Here is a 19,734-nt window from a genome sequence, read left to right as displayed (position 1 = left end):
GGCGAAGCGAAGTAAGTTTTCATGTCTCCCCCCTCTGAGACTTTTTCCTGTGGCTGGCCAGAATGTGCAGCCCAGTCTCTCAGGATGGGATGAATTGGTTTGGTTCAGACTGACCTGTTCTCTGTTGGTATTACGCTGGTATTTCTCCTAGCTAGTAGTCATACTGTTGACAGCATGAAAGCTATCTTCGCGTCAAACCTGCAATCTCTCAAGGAAGCAGATAACCTAGCCTCCTGGACCATAGCTCATCACCATCATCTTCCAACCAGTGGCGATGTCCAAGCGGAGAGCAACGATTGGGTGACAGACTCTTATTGGGTCGGAAGCTCTGGGTTTGCCGACCATGGAGTCAGTTACTGATACTTGCTTTATCTTCAACGAGTTGTTGGTCGCCAATGCTAGTCATCCGCCCGATTCTATCAAGACGCGAGCAACAGAACTCAGATTTATACAACGGCAGCATTTGCATACACTATCCCAACGTGACAACCAATCAGACCTGTTGGCTAAGATCGCTTCTCCCAAAACTATGAGGAAGACAAAGTTGCGAAGGTTTACGGGGCAAACGATTCCTTCCACCATCAGTAGAAGCGAGTTTGAGGCCGGCATTCTTGCTCACTGCTATCATCAGCCAAAGGGTTGTCTGAAAGAAACAAAGTTCGGTCTAGAGAAGGCCGTGACTTTGTATAAAATCGTTCTCAGAACCTTTGGCGTTATCGAACACTCTACAAACACCTCAAATCCGTCGTGCTGTGGCCCGAAGAAATATTGGAGACTTGACAAGAAGGATGGTGCGGCATGTGGAAATTTCGTAAGCACTGTTCTGCCTGGTGCGAATTCCAAGAAAGTTTCAACTCTGCGTGGTTTTGAAATGAAAATTCGGCAGCTCATGGATTTGAAGATGATATCCTCGCAAAAGACGTTGTTCAAGGTACATGGTCGATGGAGATTGTTACATAATATGCCCCTAGTACAAAACTTCTACAGAGCTATCTTAGATTCGTTCTCCACTTGAGACTTTTGCTTTGCCCTGCGAGAGAAACCTTGGAAAAGAAGTCACTGAAAAATGCTACGGACGTTTGAAATTCAGTGACGAGCCCAGTGGATGCGGCATACTAGTATGCTGGTGTTGTGTTTAACGCGAACGACCCCGCCTAGAAACGGTTCGACGTTGCTCTAGAGCTATTTATATTTGACATTTGCAGTCTGGCATGGACTTATGGAGGCTCAAGCTTCTGTCGGACGTCTCAGCGAATTCCTTAGAAGAAGTCTTGCGGTATTCCGGGATGAGGAGATGGAGTGGCTGTGCCTGCTTCCAAAGCAGGCAGAACACCGGCGCTATCTTCGCTTTGCTCAATCAAACTCTTCTCATCAATTTCCGCCAGGTGTGGCAGATTGCCTAACTGATACTATCTTCAACAAGCTTCACAAATCAGCTATTACCAGGAATATTGATCTCCTTCTTGACATTCCAGAATAATTGCCTTCAGACTGGTACAAATGCCAAAGTTTATTCAGAGAAACCTGTCTGATGATGTCGTTTTGAGGAGAACATACGTCTATACGAGAAAATTTACTTGCTCTTGGAGCGAAGGCTGCTCTCACAACACCGCATGGAGTTACTTTTCTTCACTTCCTCGCAGCTTTTCAAGACGGTGATGTGCCCAGAATTGGGTCAACTTTGCTCCAACACGGCCTCCACATTGACAACATCTGCGAGCCAGGGATCACTCACAAGAAACCTTTCCATAGCTTATTCGACCAATTCGTCTCTAGTCTGAGCGGTAGCAGCCGGAAATCACTGCGCTTTGCAAGCCCTTCTAGCTCATGGAGCTGAGCCACAGTTTGGAGACTCACAAATCACCTAGGCAGCCACATTTCCATTCAATTTACCTGCTCAAAACGATCATTGGCAACCTCAGTTTATATTCTTGCAGATGCTTCATTGCCGAGTGCGTCAGCTTTCACATACAGGGCTACTAGGCATTCTTCCGAGCCATGGATTGTGATCCAGCCAGCCGAATCCGTGAGGATATCCTCCACGGACGGCAGAGTCAACTCGCGGCATCTTCATGCGTGAGATTCCTCTCTGAGTCCGGTGTGGATTTGATGCTTCCGGTTCAACACTTGCAGTCACCCAATCCCGAATGACTGCACATCTAACAGCACTGCCACCTTACATTATTTGTGAGACTACCAAGATCGAGACCTTAGGTCCAGGTCAAGAACTTGGGTCGGCTCTCTGTGTCTATTAAGTCTTTGAGGGCCACAGGTCAGTCTCTTTTTGATTCACCGTCGAGACAATATGGACGCAGATGTCAGCCGTAACGTACCAGTCGTTCGAAAACTCTTACCAAAAACGAATGTTTTGTATTTCATTATTAGCGCTCTTCAAGTGGTTCAGAGGCCAGGCATGATGCTTTCTCCGACAGGTTCACACTTTCTTCTAATATTTTCTGAAATTCAGGGCCGCTCTCAAGTTGTGACGCAAGTTTGGGAAACTCAAAGTACCAACCTGGCCCAGCGGAGAGGTGGAAACACCTTCCCCTGAAACCTTATTCCTTTCTTCAACAGCTTCCAAGACATTGAGTCCCAGATCTCCTTCATTCTTGTTCTCTCTCTGGGAATGAGGATCCCTTACTTACGACCATTAGCCACGAAGACGATGTCGGTTTGGCGGCCCTCCGATTCGCTGCCCACGTACTAACCGAGAAGCAACTCAAGAGTCCCGAAGTATTCCATACAACTATTAAGCACTTCAGAGAACCGAAAGTTCCCAGCTAAGTACTCATTGTTCATCCAAAGGAGCGGGGTATGTAGCATTACATCTTGCAATGAGTCGTCTGGTGGTAACTTTGCTGTCGTTGAATGGTTGGTACAGCAGCTCGGAATCAACGTCGATGTTCAATCCTGCGAATGGAAGACTCCCATGGATTTTTTGTGTTGATATTGCAGAGTATCATGAGAAAGAAGAACAGATTGGGTTCGAGAGGCGAGGAAGTAGAGTGGAATAGCAGTGCGGTTTACCATGGTTGTTTTCGACCTGCCACTCGCCACAGATAGCGAAGGTCTGATGGCAGACTGTTCTGCGTTGCTTATGTGGCAAACTGAGGAAAAATACAAACTGGCGGATGCCGTGGAGAGCATATGGTACTGAACTAAACTAGAAAGTATGGATTCTCTTTTTTAATTCGTGTCAATCTGTGAATGATAAAGCTAACACCATTGTCATCTGACTGTCTCAAGATTGATACACTCTTCCCGACGTATGGCGCTAAAAACCCTGATGAGGGGCATTTTCTCTTTCTCCAGCAACACCGTACTCTTGTCTGCGGATTTGAGAACGTGGACCAGTTTCTGTTACACAAGTTGGGGAAGTTGAAGCAACCACTCATGCAACCTAATCATTCACATTGCTTTGCCCAAGATCTTGCCCTTGAGCGACTGGTGAGACTCTGTGGCCCGTCGTATTTGCACCCTGTGAAACACACGGTTGGTTAAGCATGCCATTGGTTTTGAAATGAGTAGGCAGTACTCACGGCAGGCTCTGTTTGAATGTGTCTTCTTGAATGACTTCTTCGACACAATGTCGAACCACACGCTCGAAGCCCAAATCGTTTTAGCACTTTGAGAGGTGATTTTGGTGTTCTTCCGGATCCTGGCCTAACACACCCTCACCCATTTCAATGACAGCCTCGCAGTATCAAAATGGCACTGTCAACAGCATCGACCATACCTCCTTAATATAGCTCAAGGATAGACAGTCCGCCACAGCGCCCATGATCAAGACAACGGCTGTTTGAAGGACCTTTTGAGTCTCTAATCTGTGAGCGTAATGTTTCGAGAAATGTGTGAGGAAGTCCTTTCATCGTCTGAAACAGCCCTTTCGGCCGGGAGCAGTGGAACTGGTCAAGAAAACGTGCTGCATCGAGGCCTATTCACTGATTTTCATTACCATGCGCGGGCTCAAGAAACCATCGAGGCATATGTTACACGTGCAGCCAGAAATGACCCTCGCGCGTTGCTCTTGGGGCGGCGCCTCAATACCCTGAAGCAGAGAAAGGCATGTGGTTGAACCTTTGACAAAGCCACTGAACTCATCTCCCATCAGTCGCATGCGACTAAGCCCACAAAGCTTCTGAGCTCGGCTCATCTCAAGCTGCGCCTCTAGCGCTTCCAGTGGCGTATATCCTGCGTAATCATGAGCTCCCTGAAATGCTGCCATAATTGGTTGTTGAAGGCGCCACGCCACACAACTAGGCTTGGAGGCTTTGGCAGCAGTATCAAGAATAGTGTTCCCACAATCATCAAGAGCCTGAAGAGGAGATTGTTCTAGAACGCCGTCTTGAATGAGTGACCGTAAGAAAGCGAGCGCGTCTTTTTCTGGGAGTGTCCTCGCGGCAAAAAGTAAAGGAAGATTGCGCCTAGTGATCGGTGGTTTCTGCTAAGGATCGAATCCGAGCCATCCAACATTCCATTCGCTGTTCTCACTTAACTTTGGTCTGAGTGAGATCAGCATTGCAATGTATGGCGTGTTCCTAAAAATCGCTGCTAATAATTTCGTTGAGCTCTGGCTCTGGATCAGGGTCTTCGCCGCGAGATAAACGTCGAGATGGATGTTTGTTGTCTCGAACCAAGGCAAACCTTGACGTGAGACCAGCCCGTCGGAAATGTAGGTAACGAAGGAAGAATTCCACTCGTTCTTGATACTGTTTTTAATACACACCATCAGTATAGGCAGGCCTTTCAGCTAGGACGAAGCTCAATAAGTGTGCATTGAACTGCGCATATGGAAGGAGGAAGTTAATGGGCATAGCCCACGAATCCTCCATTGGTTGTAAATGGGTGTGGAAGGGCCGCTTATAACGATCCGATCGCCTTGCAAATCCTTCAATATTCCACATAAGCAGTGTCCAAATTGTTGGCAGAAAAGGCAGCGGATTTGAGCGAGAGATTCATGGCTTCATACGGCCGTCGAATACAGTGATGAAATCTTTGCTCAGAAATGCTGAAAGTCAACTACCAGATATTTAGCATAGCTTCTGCTGTAATTGCCGTACCAAGTTTCCCAAACACTGTTGTCCTGGTCCTCCCCAAATTTGTATCCTGATCCATCAACTCGTATGATTCCAATGCCCAAAGTCTTCGTGACAAGACGCGTCCAGGCCCGCTAGAAATCGTCGAATCCAGCGTAGTCAGAAAGAACTTCCTGCCGGTCTGACTATGCCCCGCGCACGTGCGTTTCTCTCCAAGCCGAAGCCCAAGAGACGTATGTGTTCGCTAGGCGACTTGCTGCTTGTAGTATGCTGTTGTCCCAAATACGCGTGTTTGCCGTCGGGTTGGCTGGAAGAGGTGCCGTCGAATTGGCTAAAGGAGGAGCTCACCGTCGAACTAGCCGGAGGAAGTGGAAGTGCCGTCGACGTGGCGGGGGGAAGTGGGCTAGTGGAAGTGACCGTTTGCCGTACTGACGGATATTCTGGGACTTCCTTGTTTGTCGAGGTATTTGCCGCAGTTGTCGTACTTGTTCCGTTTGTCGAGAGAAGCCACAAAGGAAGGGGAAATTGAGCATGCGGGCTGACCGCAAGTACACAGCAAACAGAAGACACTCACAGCGAATAGAGCCTTCGTTGAACCCGTGGATACCTTGAAGAGATCTGGTCTGTTGGAAGCTGGAGATCCGGGCGATTGTTGGCTGTTGGGTCTCGGCGGTGGTGTAGGACGGCGGGATCATTCCGCAGAGAGCTTCTGGCGGAAGGAGGTGGAAGTAGGCGGGTTGGGAAGAATCCTCAGCGTTCAGTGGCCTGAATCAGCTGTATAGTGTGCTGGGTGACTTGTCGGCGGGGCTCTTGCGGCAGGGAACAGGTTTGGCAGGAAAAGAACTTGTTGAAGTGACTCTTCTGCGGCGAGGTCGACGACCGGCGTAAGGAATCGAGCGCAGTCGATGCTAGAAGGCTTGTCGAAGTGACTCTACCGCGGTGAATCTTTGGCGGCGGGAGGTCGTACGGCGTAATGAACTGCCGTCTTCTCAGTGCTCAGCGACCAGCGGTCTGGCGGTCGGTCTGGCGGCCTGAGGAGTTATTGAAGGGAGCTTTTCTATGGTGGCTAGCGCTCTAGCAGGCTGAGGGCTTGCAGAAGTGAAGTAACCTTTCCGCGGTGGTTTTCTGGCGGAAGGAGGTCTGCGTGATGGAGCTCCTCTCGAAGCTTCCATCAAGCTTCCGCAGTCGAGAGTTGGTTTTAGCACAAAGTCGATCGTGATCCTGCCAGTGGACCTAAGTCACCTAAGTTAATGGGAGAAAGAGCTGGCTGCCCGTTCGTAACTGTCTCTTCTGTAGACCGTGGGCCCTTGCTGATCTGTGGTGGACTTCAACCACTGATCAGTGTTGGTAATACACGTTAGCAGGGCAGACACGCATTTCGGCCGGGACGAACTCAATAATCGTGTATTGAAGTGCGCAGTACACACCAACACTGATCGGTAGTCGAATTCCGTTATCTCAGATCAGCAAGGGCAACAAGTCACACAGGAGACAGTCTTGAACGGGCAGCCGGCTCTTCTGCCTATTGACTTACTTTAGGTGACCGAGACTCACTGGCAGGATCACTGCCGACTTTGTGCTGCCTACTCTCGACTACAGGAGCTGGACGGAAACTTAGAAAGCGCGTTCCATCAAGCGAGAGATTACTTCCGTTTAGTCGACCGACGGGAAAGAATTCCTCGTCCTTCCACCTCCATACGCAGCAGCTGACACCACTTTATTGACCCTCCGTGCCAACTATACGGTTGCCTTGCTGTGTATACCAACAGATATCGTCTTTGCTCACTCCCATCCTGCTGATAACCTCAAAGGGGACAGCCAGGTTCTGGTGGCGTCTGATGAGCGAATATGGCGAATCGTATGTTGCTTTGGCGGCAACCGAGGTTTCCTTTGTGTTAATCGATGGTTATGGCATATGGAGGGCCAAGGAGAGGGTGGGACCAAGTCATGATGGGTTGTATTGTTATCGTGCTGCATTCAAAGGGGTCCTGAAAGCGCCCAGCCCAGTGCTGCGTGACGGTCCTCCGTTCCACCACAGTAAGTAGTGTATGCGGTACATCGCATGCCTCGGCAAGTAAACTCAAAGTAGTTGCTCTATAGCAAGTTCTGTGAACGTTTGCGTTGTCCCTGATATTCGCAGTAGGTTGTGCATGCCCTGGAGTGCCGCACATTCTTGTCATCAGTTCCGTATAGGTGCGGCTCGCTCAATGTTGAGGCGATGTCGGCTTTGAAGTCCAATCTGACTGCGCGTCAAGGGCAGCGCACATACGGCAGCGCACCCACAAAGCCGGACGAATCAATGACCCTGTGATAGGGATACCAACAGGCGATGAGAAATCCTACGAAGGCAAGACTGCTCCCGTCCTGAATCCTAGGATCGCTAGACTAGAACCCCGCTCCTCACTTCCAATCCTCGGAATTGTGAGCTGAGTTCGGCATCAATTCTAAAACCTTTAATTATCAGCATTTCGGCAACCCCTAATCCTATAATCAGCACATCGCTCCCTCTTAGTTCCCTCCTGTCACGAGTTATAGCACGCAGTAATAGGCATACGGAGTATAATAAAAGTAGCTTAACTATTAAAATAAAAATAAACAAAAGGAAAAGGTCTACATATATAATATCTAAAAAAAATACGTAATTTAGTACGTAACGGGTACTTTGTAAAGTACGATTACTATCCTTATTACGTAATATACCCCCTAATTACTATTACTAAGGAGCTATTATACCTAAAATAGAATCTCTAAATACTTTTATAAAGGCCTAATTTAGTTAAATATAAATAAAAGAAAAATAAGTATAAGGGATATACGTTTTTTAAACTACGTTTATTATAAATATATCTTTTTATTTAAAATAAATAGAATCTTAACTTAAAATAGTGCGTATTATATTACTTTTAATATATAAATTACTAAGGGCGAGGCTACTTAGCTACTTTATATATATTTAAATTCTTATAGCGTTACTTAGCTATTATTTTTTTTTTTTTTTAACTTTTCGTAATTATTATAAATACCCCCGTTTATTACGTATATACGCTTATATTATTAAATCGTTTATTAATTTTATTCTAAATATAAATATTTAATATATTTAGAAATAATAATAAATTTCGTATAATTTTTATAATACTTCTTATATACGTATTATATAGTTTATTAAAAGTTTAGATAGGTAATAATACTAACGAGCCCCTTTAAGTTATTTCCCCCCCCTATAACTTTTTATTTACTTATTAAAGCTTAGTTACTAAGCTCTCCCTTTTTAGCTAAGGAGATATTAAAGCTACTAATTAAAACGCTAAGAACTTTATTAAGTTTAAAGCTCTTTTTAATAACTATAATAAGGGCAATAATAAAATAAATAATAATAATAAGAGCTCTAATAAGCTTTTACTTATCTCCCCCTCGGAGTTTAAAAATAAAAATAAAACTAGTTTAGATAATAAGCCCTTTAAAAAGGGTATATTATATATTAATTATCTTAGGAGTTTATATTTAATATTATTTTAAAATTTAAAAAATATAAGGCTAGCTCTTTTTAAAAAAATAATAAGAAATAAAAAAGAACGCTAAGAAATAAAAGTACCCCCTATAATAAGTATAGTTTTTTTTACTATTCTAGGCCTATTTAATATATACTTAGTCCCTAAGAAGCTTAAAAAAGAAGTTCTTAAAGAACGGGAAATTTAGTACTTACCCTATTTTAAAATAGCCCTCTAGTTTACTAACTTTAAAAATAGTAATCGTTATTTTATAAAAAGTAATAGCTAATATACGCGCTATTTTAACGGCCGTTTAGCTAAAGGGTATATTAATATTTTAGTTATTTTATAGCTAATAGCCTAGGCTCTTATTAAGGTTATTATAAATAGCGCTCCCTCTTTTATAAGTATATTATCTTTTTTTATTATTAAAAAATGTACTTTTAATTATAATTTTAATAAAATATTACTAAGCTCTGTAATATCGTTTATTAAATATAAAATAACTAAAAGATATATAAAAACTATATTAGTTTTTATATAAAAAACTTCTTTAACCCGCGCCCCTAGTCTTTTTTTATACTTATTGTAATTATTTATAACTAACTTCTTATTATACTACTTATTTTTATACCCTAAGTTATTAACCTAACGGTTATTTTAGTTCCTATACCCCCTACTACCCCCGTTACTCCTAGTTTTATAAATTTTAAAATATATAAAATACGTTTTTTAGTACGTATACTAACCCTCCTCTTTAGTAACGCTATACTCCTAGTAATTATATACTTTATAAACTAAGAATTTAAATAATAAATATAAACCTAGGTCTTATTTTTATATACGTATACCCTACGGGGTAAGGTTATTTTAAGAGTTTAGGCTTTTAAGCTATAAAAGGTTTTTATTTTATTTATTTTAAGCCTCCGGGCCGCACTTTAAGTTCTATTTATTATTTATTTTTAGGTATTAAGTTTTTCTAAGTATAGCCTAAATTAATTATTTTTAACTATTTTAACTATTTATAATAGCTTCTTACGCATCGTAAAGGTTAAGAAGTATATAAAAATATTTAAACTTAGCTCGTAAAAGGTTTTTAATAAGTTTATTTATTAATATATCTTTTATTAATATATAAATAACTTCGAAGCTACCTCTAGCGTGCTCTTATCTTAGCTATATATTTTATATATTAATATAATAAAGTTAAATAGTTATTCTTTCTCTTTCCCCTACGACGAGTTAAATCGTTTACTAATTATTATAATTAATTAACTATACTTTTCTTAGGTTAAGGGTAATATTTTTAAAAAAGCGTTTTAGAGCTATAGTCTTTTTTATAATTTTCTTAAGGTAAAAAAGCTTAGCTTTAGTAATTAACGTCGTAACTATTACTTAGTATACTAATTTTTATTAAATTAGGCTACTAAAAAGGAATATTATATATTTTTAAAGTAATCGTCGTATTACCTCGTTATTTATAAAACTAGTATTTTTAGTTAAAAATAATAATTACGTACTTAGTACGCTACTATAGTAAAGTATAAGATATTTCGTTATATAAAGATATTAGATATAGTAGTTAATTATTTTAATATAAGTTGCGCTTAGGTTAGTTAAGAACTGTGATAATTATAAATAAGTAAAAGCGACATTTAGTTTAATTATAATAGTTATATAAAGTATACTCCCGACCTTCTCTTAGTAGCTCTTTATTTCCTTTTTTATTACTTACCCCTCGTTTAGTTTAAACTCTTTTTAAAAAAGAGGGGTAGTTAAATATAATAAATTTATAAAGTCGAAGCGCTTAGTAACTCGCTTAATATATATATTATAAATAAAATAAACCTTACGAGTAGTACGGTTTTATAAAATCCGTACTCTAAGAAAGTAATTAATCGGTTTATTCTTTTTAAAGTTAATATATTTTTTTATATTATTAACGATCCTCTAAGCCGCTTTTTAGTTATCTTAATAATATAAAATAATAAAGTCGTTAACGTAAAATATTAGTATTACTTTCTTATTTACGGTTTAGTAAATATAAATCTCTTCGTAGCTATATATTATATTTATATTACGAAGTATAGAGGTAAAAGTTTAGAACTAGAGAATTAGTAAGTTTTAGAGGCTATATAGAGTGCGTTAGAGCTTACTTACTTTATTAGTAACCTTATATCTCTCTAAAAGTTTAATAATTATTAGCTTTTTATTTTTAAAAGGCGCATTAAGAAATGCGTTAATAATATTATACTAGTCTACTTTAAGGTCGAATTAAGTAGTTATTACTATTATAAGCCTAAAAGCTTTTATAATAAGCGTCGAAGCGTACGTATTTTATAAAAAGTTAAGTAGTTATATATTCCCCCTTATATATATACGTACCTTTACCTCGCTAACCTCGTTATTAACGTCGTATTTATAAGTATATACTTATTTTAATAAAAGTAGGATTTCTTATTTAGGATTATAATCGACCTCTTTTTATATACTAATATCCCTTAACTTTTTTATTTTTATATTTATAGTATCCTTAAGTAGTTTTTATAATTATAGTAGGAGATATTTAATATTATTAAACTTCTTTAGTAAGCTCTAAAAGTTAACTTTAGTAAGTCGTAGTTTCTAAACTCCTTTAGAGCGCTCTAAATAGGTCCTATAAACTACTCTTTTTATTATTTAATAAAATATTATATATCTTATATTACTTTTTTTTATAGCTTTTTATTAATTAAGTATAAAAGTAAAAAAAAAGTAGTCTTAGAAACGGTTATGTAGTGGTTTTTTTCTAGCTTTATAAGTATAAAAGATCGACCTTAACGGGATTACGCTTTTAAAGGAAATTATATAATATAGTATATTTTTTAATTATATAATATGTACAATGTACTTTAAGTATACGCTTAATATAATATAATAATTTTAATACGAAAACTACTATATAATTCGGGATAAATAAGCTACCCTGCGGTAGCGCTAGTTAGAAAGGTTAATAGTAGAGGTCGGCTATAATAATTAGCTATAATAGTTAGTTATAATAGTTAAAAGCGGCCCTTAACTATAGAGGTTCTAAACTTTAATAGTAACGTAGAGGTTTTTAAAAAAAGGGCTAAATAGGCTAATATTTACTACTTTTTAGAGCTCGTAAAGATTTTTTTTATTCTTATCGCTTTTAATATTACCTAAAGCTATTCTATTTAAACTAAATAAATTTACTAAATAAATTTACTAAATAAACTTATTAATATATAAACTACTACCTTAATAAGAACCTACTTTCTTAGTATATAATTAGTAATTAATAAGCTAGAACTCTCTAAAAATACCCGTTAATAAGTTTATTTTTTTTAAGCTAGGCGCCCTTAGCTAGTTCGACGCTATAGTTATTATAACTAATATAAATATATTTAAAAAATAGTAAAGTACTTTTTAGTAATACGGAATTCAGCTAAGTAATAGTATAAATACTATAAATAGCCGGGTTAATATAAACGTTAAGATTTAATATATTAACGTTAGTTTAGAAATTATACTCTATAGAGCTAGAAATCCCTCCGATATAGGCTATATTATAAACGTAAAGGAATATATAAGGGGCCCCCTAACCCTTAATAAAAAAGAGTATATAATATAAGATCTAGCTATTTATATAGGCTAGTACTAAGAGGTTTTATATATGTTAGAATAAGTATAGCTCGCCCTCTAAATAGCTAGAACTTAGAGGATTACGGGGGAAAGTCGGGAGTTTTAATTAGTAATTAGGTATAGAGCGCAATATACTTAGTTTTCTTTAATACGTAATATATAATACGGCCCCGGCGGATTACTCTATCGGGGGGCTAGAGACGGTTATAATAATCACTATTTTTTATATTTAAATATAAGAGCGTTATAAAAATATTATTATTAAAGCGTTATAGAGGTCTACGGGCCCGGTTTAAGTATCTAGGACCTAATAGAGCTTTACTTAGTACTTAATAAGGTAGTTTTTATAAGCTCTATTTTTATATAATAATAGAGGTTTATTATAAGGGTTCCTTATTAACGTCGACTTTAATATTAAGAACTACTTTTTTATAATTAGTACCTCGTTTACTACGTATTTTAACGTTTTATTAAGAGCTATTAAAAATTAAAAGCTTAAGAACTTCCGTAATATATATAAGCGCTCGTAAAAAGGATTATAAACTATGTAAAGCTATTTATAACTTAGTTATTATATCCCCTTTTTTACCCCTACCCCTAAGCTCGTATAAGGGGGTTATTTTAAAAGTTAATAATAATAATAAGACTATATTAGCCTCTTTAGCCTTATTAACTATACCCTAGAGTACGTTTATTAGTTACTTAGCGTCCTAAATAATTAAAAATCTAATAATAATACTATCTTTAATTATAAAGTTATTTTAAATACTAGTATTTCTAAAGTCTAGATCTACTTCCCTAAGTACTCAAACTAGCTTATTATTAGTATTAAAGAGTTCTTATATTTTTTAAATTACTAAATTTACTTATTTACTTATAATAGCTTACTCTTTATATATAAGATTATAAAAAACTTCTTTATTAAACCTAATATTCTTTATAATAAATACTTATTTAAGTATAAGTACTTAAACCTTATATAAGTTATATATTTTTAATATATATTTAACTAAATATCTTATATACCCACGGGGAAGTATTTTAAACTCTTTTTAATATATACCCCTCTTACGATCCTTATAAAGAGGGTATACTTAATAGCTATATATATAAAAACCACCGAAATACGGGGTAACTAGTTTAAAATCCCGTACTTAGTAACCCGTTTATTACTAATATTAATACCGCTTTTACTAATTAATTTTTATTATAATAAGCAAATCTCCTTTATTAGCCTCCTATAGGGTAATATTATAAATAAAAATTATTATTAGTACTATTTCGTTCTATAAATTCGTAAAAAGGTTCGTAAAAAGGCGCATTTTACGAGCTTTAATAATTATAAATTAACCTACTCTTTTAATATTATCTATAGGTTCCTTCGTATATAGAAATAAAAGTTTTATTCTAATTCTTAGCTCGCTATACTACGTCTTATATACGTATTTAACGTTTATAATTAAGAGGGCGGTCTTATTATTACTTTTAAAAAAATAAATTAAAGTTCTTTTTAATAATAAATCGCTATTTCGAGGCTCTATAATATAAAAAACACTTCCTTTTCTATTTTAGTCCTTAAAAAGAACCCCCTAAGCTACCTATTATATTTATTAAAAGCTATAAATATATATTATTATTTATTTAAAAATAGTTTAAAATAAAAAAGATCTTAGTATATATAGTACTATAGTTATAAAGCTTTTCTCGAGGGTAACCTCTTTAAAATTATTATCTTAGCTTTAGATAATATATATACTTTATACTTAACTTATAATAAAGGTTTAATACGCATATTTCGAGTCTTATATAATAATTAATAAAAAGTATTAAGTCCTAAATAACCTGTTTTAAAGTATTAAAAGAGCGCGCTATTAAACCTTTTATAAGTACGTTAATATAAGTAATAGAATTTTCTATAGCTAATTAGTAATATAATATTAACTAGGCTTTATAGGATATACTTAAAGTTTATAAAAAAAGGATAGGATTAAAAGAGCTTATATTCGAAGAAGATTAGATTATTCTTTTAAATAAGCTACTTTTTAATAATATTTTTATAAAACGTTCCTTATTATAAAGTATAATTTAAACCGTAGTATTAAAGTGCGCTTCTATTTAGTAAAGTCTTTAAAACTATATTAATATAAAATCCCTCGATATAAGTAACGTTTTAGAGCTTTAAATTATAAGTTCCCTTTTCTTTAAGTCTATTTAAAACGCTTTTTATAATACGAGTACTACGTATAGTAATAAGTAATATAATAATTCCTAATTTAACGTAGTTATTATTACTTAATAATACGTAACTCTCGGGTTTAAATAGGCTCTTATTATTAACTAAATATATTATTCTATAGCTATTTATTATTATATTCTAAAAAAGGGGATAAGTACTACCTATAGGGGTACTAAAGATTACGTTTATTTTTAAGTCCTAATTTTTTATAAATATAGTAATTACGTAGCCCTCGTCCTAGTTTATTAATAAGTTTATTATAAGTTAGTTAGAGGATCTTTTTAAAAACCTAGGTTTCTTAAGAATACTATTATTCCTTAACTAACTAGCTTTCTTAAGCTTACCGTAAAGTAATTTTTATTTATTTAATTTAATAATAGTAAAAACTTCTTTTATATAGCTCCTTAATATTCGTATTAATAACTTACTAGCGTTTTAGCTTATAAATACCTATTTTAATTTTTAGTATACTATAGGGCGCTACGGGTATATATAATTATAAAAGTATATAACGTTACTCTTATTATTTATATTATTAACTAAGTTAGAGCGTTTAGTAAAAGTAAAATAAGCCCCTTTTTAATTTAAAAATCGTTTAATATATACGTCTTAAGTTACTAAGCTAAATATATACGTAATCTCTTCGAGGGTCCTTATATACGTTCCGAAAGTTATTAATTTACTAAAGGTTTTATATATACGTTAGCCCTATATAGGGTTAAGTCTAGACTTAACTATAACTAAGAAGTTAAGTATAACGATTTTTTTATTAATTTCTAAAATATCGTACGTCTTAGCTCGGAAATAAGTAAACTATTACTCTTTATATTAATATTAAAAGTTAATTCCGGTCCTCGCTTTATTAAAAACTTATTAATATTCCTCTCGAACTATATTTTTTATTACTAATTCGGGGGGCGTAAATTCTTATTTTAAATATTTAACGATTTATTATATACTAAACTTAGTACCGTTCTTAATAGCTTTTTAAAATACGTATTTATATAATATAATATTAACTAATTTTACTAATTACTAAGCAAAGACTTTAATATATATATTAATAATATTACGTTTATAAGCTATAAGTTACTTATATTTAGCATTAAGCTCTTATTATTTTTAAATATTTTTAAATATATAGATCCTCTTTATAAGTATAGTATAAAAATAGATTTATTTATATAAAGTAAGTAATATAGCTAGTTTTATAAAAAGAAACCTAGCTTAGTCCTATAAGTTACTTATACTTAAAGAAGTTAAAAGGTTCGTATTAAGAGTTATATTTAGAAACTATTAATAAAGGATTTCTTAGTTTTTTTAGTCGTTTTTAAACGCTTTATAATAAGCTTAGTAAGCTTATAGTTCTTTTTTATTACGAGTTATAACTAATTATCTAAATTTAAAGAGCGAAGTAAGTATTATAAAGTGGTTAAGGAATATATTAAAGTCTAGAGCGTTTAAATTAACGTACTTCTAAACCCCGACGCTCTTATTTATAATATAAAGTATATTAAACTATTTAATTTAATTATTATAGCTAGTTAATTTAGCTTAAGCTAAAATAAGTATAAGTAAGTTAGTTATTTTAAAAAAAATCGTAAAAATCGTATTAATAAGTACGTTATTATAATATAGGGTCTTAATTAAGAGCTAGGTTTATAATTATTACGAGTTATAATACGTAGTAATAAGTATACGGAGTATAATAAAAATAGCTTAATTATTAAAATAGAAATAGATAAAAAAAAAAGGTTTATATATATAATATTTAAGATAGATACGTGATTTAGCACGTGATGGGCACTTCGTAAGGTGCGATTACTATCCCTGTTACGTAACACCTCCCAAGTCCCAGGAAGGCGCAGAAGGGTAGGCATTATCCTAGGATTATCGCACCTTGAAATCTGCTCGCCTGGGTAGTCGTGCTAATCACGCAGTCTCTGGGCGTCGGGTAATCCAGATGCGCCTGAACAACAAAGTGGCACGCAGTCAAAATAAGGTAGCCGGGCTCGTCTTAGTTCGCAATCGTCCCTGGGTCTTATCGGTCGTTTATCGATAAGAAAAGAATGGGGATTGAGGGGGTGTTCAATCGGACCGTGCGGACGGGGCACCTCCCACAACTTTCTTTCGATATCGATAAGTGATAAGCTGAACGATAAAGTATCTTAAGGTACCTGGAGGAAAGACCCGAGAATGAGGAGAGATGCGAAACAAGGCCTGATGATGTGAATATGGCCACACACTCTTTCGAACTGCCTTGAGTAATTCACGTGCTCTGTACGGTCGTATGGATGCCAGAATGCAAAAGCTTTCCTTATAGCCTCTTCTTAGCACACGCCACGGCTTCTTACGTGCACATTCTACATGCGTCATCATTAACTTCATGAGAAACTTGATGTCCAATTGAGGTAACGCCAGAGTGTATGATCAAGGCATGGTCACATGATTGTTCAAATCCCCATTTATCATCTTGTCAACTGTCGCCCCAAACACCGTGACTGCAGTCACGTAGGTATAGTGGACCTTCACGCCAAAGGGAATGCTTAGTCATGCCAGACCCGAAAGCGGGTATGTCCACACACGTTAGGTCAGCAAGGGGTCGGGCACCTTATGTCAGCATGCGGGGGCCAGGAAGAATTGGACGGCTTTCCCAGGCTCGATGCTCGAAAGACAGGTGAATTTCTCTGTCCCCGCCGTGGTCAGGTCAGCGGGCAGTCAGCTACTTGTGGGGCGTACCGGACATCTCCCGCACATGACGGCATTTGCACTGCACCCATCTCAGGGAAGAAGCCGAATATGACAAACTGCGCTACGATCGATGGAGTTCCAAAAGTGGTGTCCATGGACCTGCCTCAATCGAGCGATGGTCCTGCGCGGCTCTCGTTAACGTTGAGAGTCGCAATAGTTGCACGTTACTTTCTCGCAGACAACCACGCGGGCCACCCAGATATCGATCAGGGACACCCCATTTGACCACGGCACTTCAAGCAGACACCTAATGGGCTGACCAAGCCACCACAGCCACCTCCGCGCGCGGGTCACGAGGCGCCGGCTACGAAGAGGAATTTCGAACCTAGAAAGTGGTGCTGATGGATGCTTGGTTTCTCTAAATGTATAGTATGCCTGGCACACAGTGCTAGGTACTGCTATAACTGTAGAATATTAGACATTGTGGGTGGGTGGTTGGTGCCCATCTTCTTAGTCTGCCTGGGAACATAATGGTCTGCAGATAACGCGCCTCCGATTGAGTCTCTCCTTGTACGAGAGCATTCAAGTTAAATTGAGATGAGCGAAGAGGGATGACCTTCATCCCGAATTCCCTTTTCGCTCTGCTCTTTATGATTGGTCCTCACAACAGGTATATTCGAAGCAAGACACGTTAGGTTGCGAGCGGAAACTGGCTATTAGGAAGGGGACGAACCTTGCACTATCTAGGAACCTGAAGGTAGATTTGGTTACTTAAGGTACCTAGCCAAAGCTTCAGGCCTCGCCCGTCACAGCAGTAAAAGATGACGACGACACCGGCTCTGAGAGCAGCGATAGAACCTGAGCGAGAGAAGAGCTCTTGATCGAAGGCATCCGCCTTTATGGAAAGGGGAACCTTCACATCGAGGGCCTCGGTGGAGGGAGGCGCTGAAACGCTCTCCACTGGCACGAAGCCACCGGATTGCAGCAGTAGAAATCAGCTGTGGCTGGGCGGTGTGGCCTGTTGTGGCGGCCTCCGCTTGGGCGGCAGGCACGAGGGCAGGAACCCTTTGATAAGGTACCTTAACAGAAGGAAGGGAGGAGGGTGCGTCTGCCCTTCCAACTCCCTCCTTATCGAATACCTTTTACGCCTGCAACAGTCTCTTGAGCAATACGACACTTGAGCAAAAATCTTATTAATCGGAATGGTACCTTTTCTATTCGAGAAGTCCAGGGGAGAACGTGCATTTTTGGCAGGAAAAAATGGTGTTCTGAGGAGGAATTCGTGCGCTGGTGCGGGCGTGCACGATGCACAAAGGCAGGCAGGCGGATTCGAAAGCTTGTGACTGCTGTACTCAGCGGTGCTCCATGTTGAGGGCCATGGGGGGGGTTTCCCCTTCTTCCTTCCGCTTCTCGAAAGCTGCCCGGATTTTGCCACGCTTTGCTCTGTGTGGACACGCGACGCGCTGCACCACGCCCATCGCCCCCATACAAGATGCAATTTGCTTGGGTGATGCCTATTATCTTAAACAACACTTGAGCGACTTCTCTTTTCACTCGTTGCATGTTGTTGAGGGGGAGGGGGGGGTCTATCTGCGAATCTAAGCTGAATGCACGCATTCCTCGTGAGGATGCACCAGCCCTGAGACTGTCAAGCCCATCCTGGACCACGAGGCGTCGGTTAAGAATACGTCGTCTTTGAGAACTGCGCCGATACAAGAGACTTGAATTTCATCTGGGAAGCTCTGATTGTGTAAACTCATCATGGCCTGAAGGACACACTGACTTCCTTCATTGTCCTTGTTTATCCGCACGTTCTACCACAATCTCGTCAATCCCCGCTGCCTTCCCTGAGAAGTGCCACCCCCCGGAGCTCTTCCGAGGTCTTGTAAACCCACTACATTTGTCAGCTCTGTGCCTCCACGTTTCTGACTGGGGCTCTGCGTCGACGGCGAGCGTGAGGTACGGGTACAGCATGTCGAAGCCGCGAGAAGCGGCGGACAGGGCGTGGCTTTCTATCTATTGAACGGTCGAGCACGGATAGAGGGTGCTTTTGTGGATAAAGTCGGCGGCATCGGGGGGTAGGAGGGAGCGGATGAGGAAGTTTGTGATTGATGGTTCAGCCATCTTGGTGATTTCTGTTGTCGGTTTTCCGTGAGGGACTGGGGGGGGGGGGTGGTGGGGGTGTGGGGGGGGGGGGGGGAGGGGGGGGGTGGGGGTGGGGGGGTGGGGGGGTTGGGGTTGGGTGTTTCCGTTTGGTGTGGGTTTTGGTGTGGCGGGTTTCGGGGGGGGGGGGGGGGGGGGGGGGGCTTCGGAATTCGGTGTTGTCGGTCGGGGTAGCTCTCACCAACTGCTGCGTCCCTTAGACGAGAAGGGTCTCGTCATCGAGAAGACGCCCGAGCTCACGGAGCTGAACATCCACAACAGTTGGGCGGCCGAGATTGTTGGAGGGGAATAAGACTTTCAACGCAAGGAGAGAAGGCAAAAAAAACGGAGGAGAAAGGTGTGGCGGAATCCTGTTCTACGCGTCGAGGCATCGGCGCTGCTAGAAGGCGTCAGTACATTCAATCCCAGTCTGTCTCGAAGTTTCTCTTTATTTCTGACCTATTCGTAGACAGATATGAGGAAAATAGGATTG

The 19,734-nt window shown here is 38.6% G+C and overlaps 1 protein-coding gene across 1 annotated transcript; it reads left to right on the top strand.

Moving 5' to 3' along the window:
• Nucleotides 1–343: 343 nt before the first annotated feature.
• On the top strand, nt 344–19,554 carry CABS01_11768 (barren protein; the record flags this gene model as incomplete). Its single annotated transcript, XM_060545122.1, has 3 exons — nt 344–811; nt 9,818–9,824; nt 19,463–19,554. 3 exons carry the CDS (start codon nt 344–346, stop codon nt 19,552–19,554), a joined length of 567 nt encoding a protein of 188 aa, XP_060397239.1.
• Between the last annotated feature and the right edge of the window lie 180 nt (nt 19,555–19,734).

Source organism: Colletotrichum abscissum (assembly GCF_030869225.1).
Source record: "Colletotrichum abscissum strain IMI 504890 chromosome Unknown Scaffold_33.1, whole genome shotgun sequence".
Taxonomy (NCBI): Eukaryota; Fungi; Ascomycota; class Sordariomycetes; order Glomerellales; family Glomerellaceae; genus Colletotrichum; species Colletotrichum abscissum.
The sequence above is the reverse complement of the archived record's forward strand: the minus strand, read 5'-3'. Positions and strand labels throughout refer to the sequence as shown.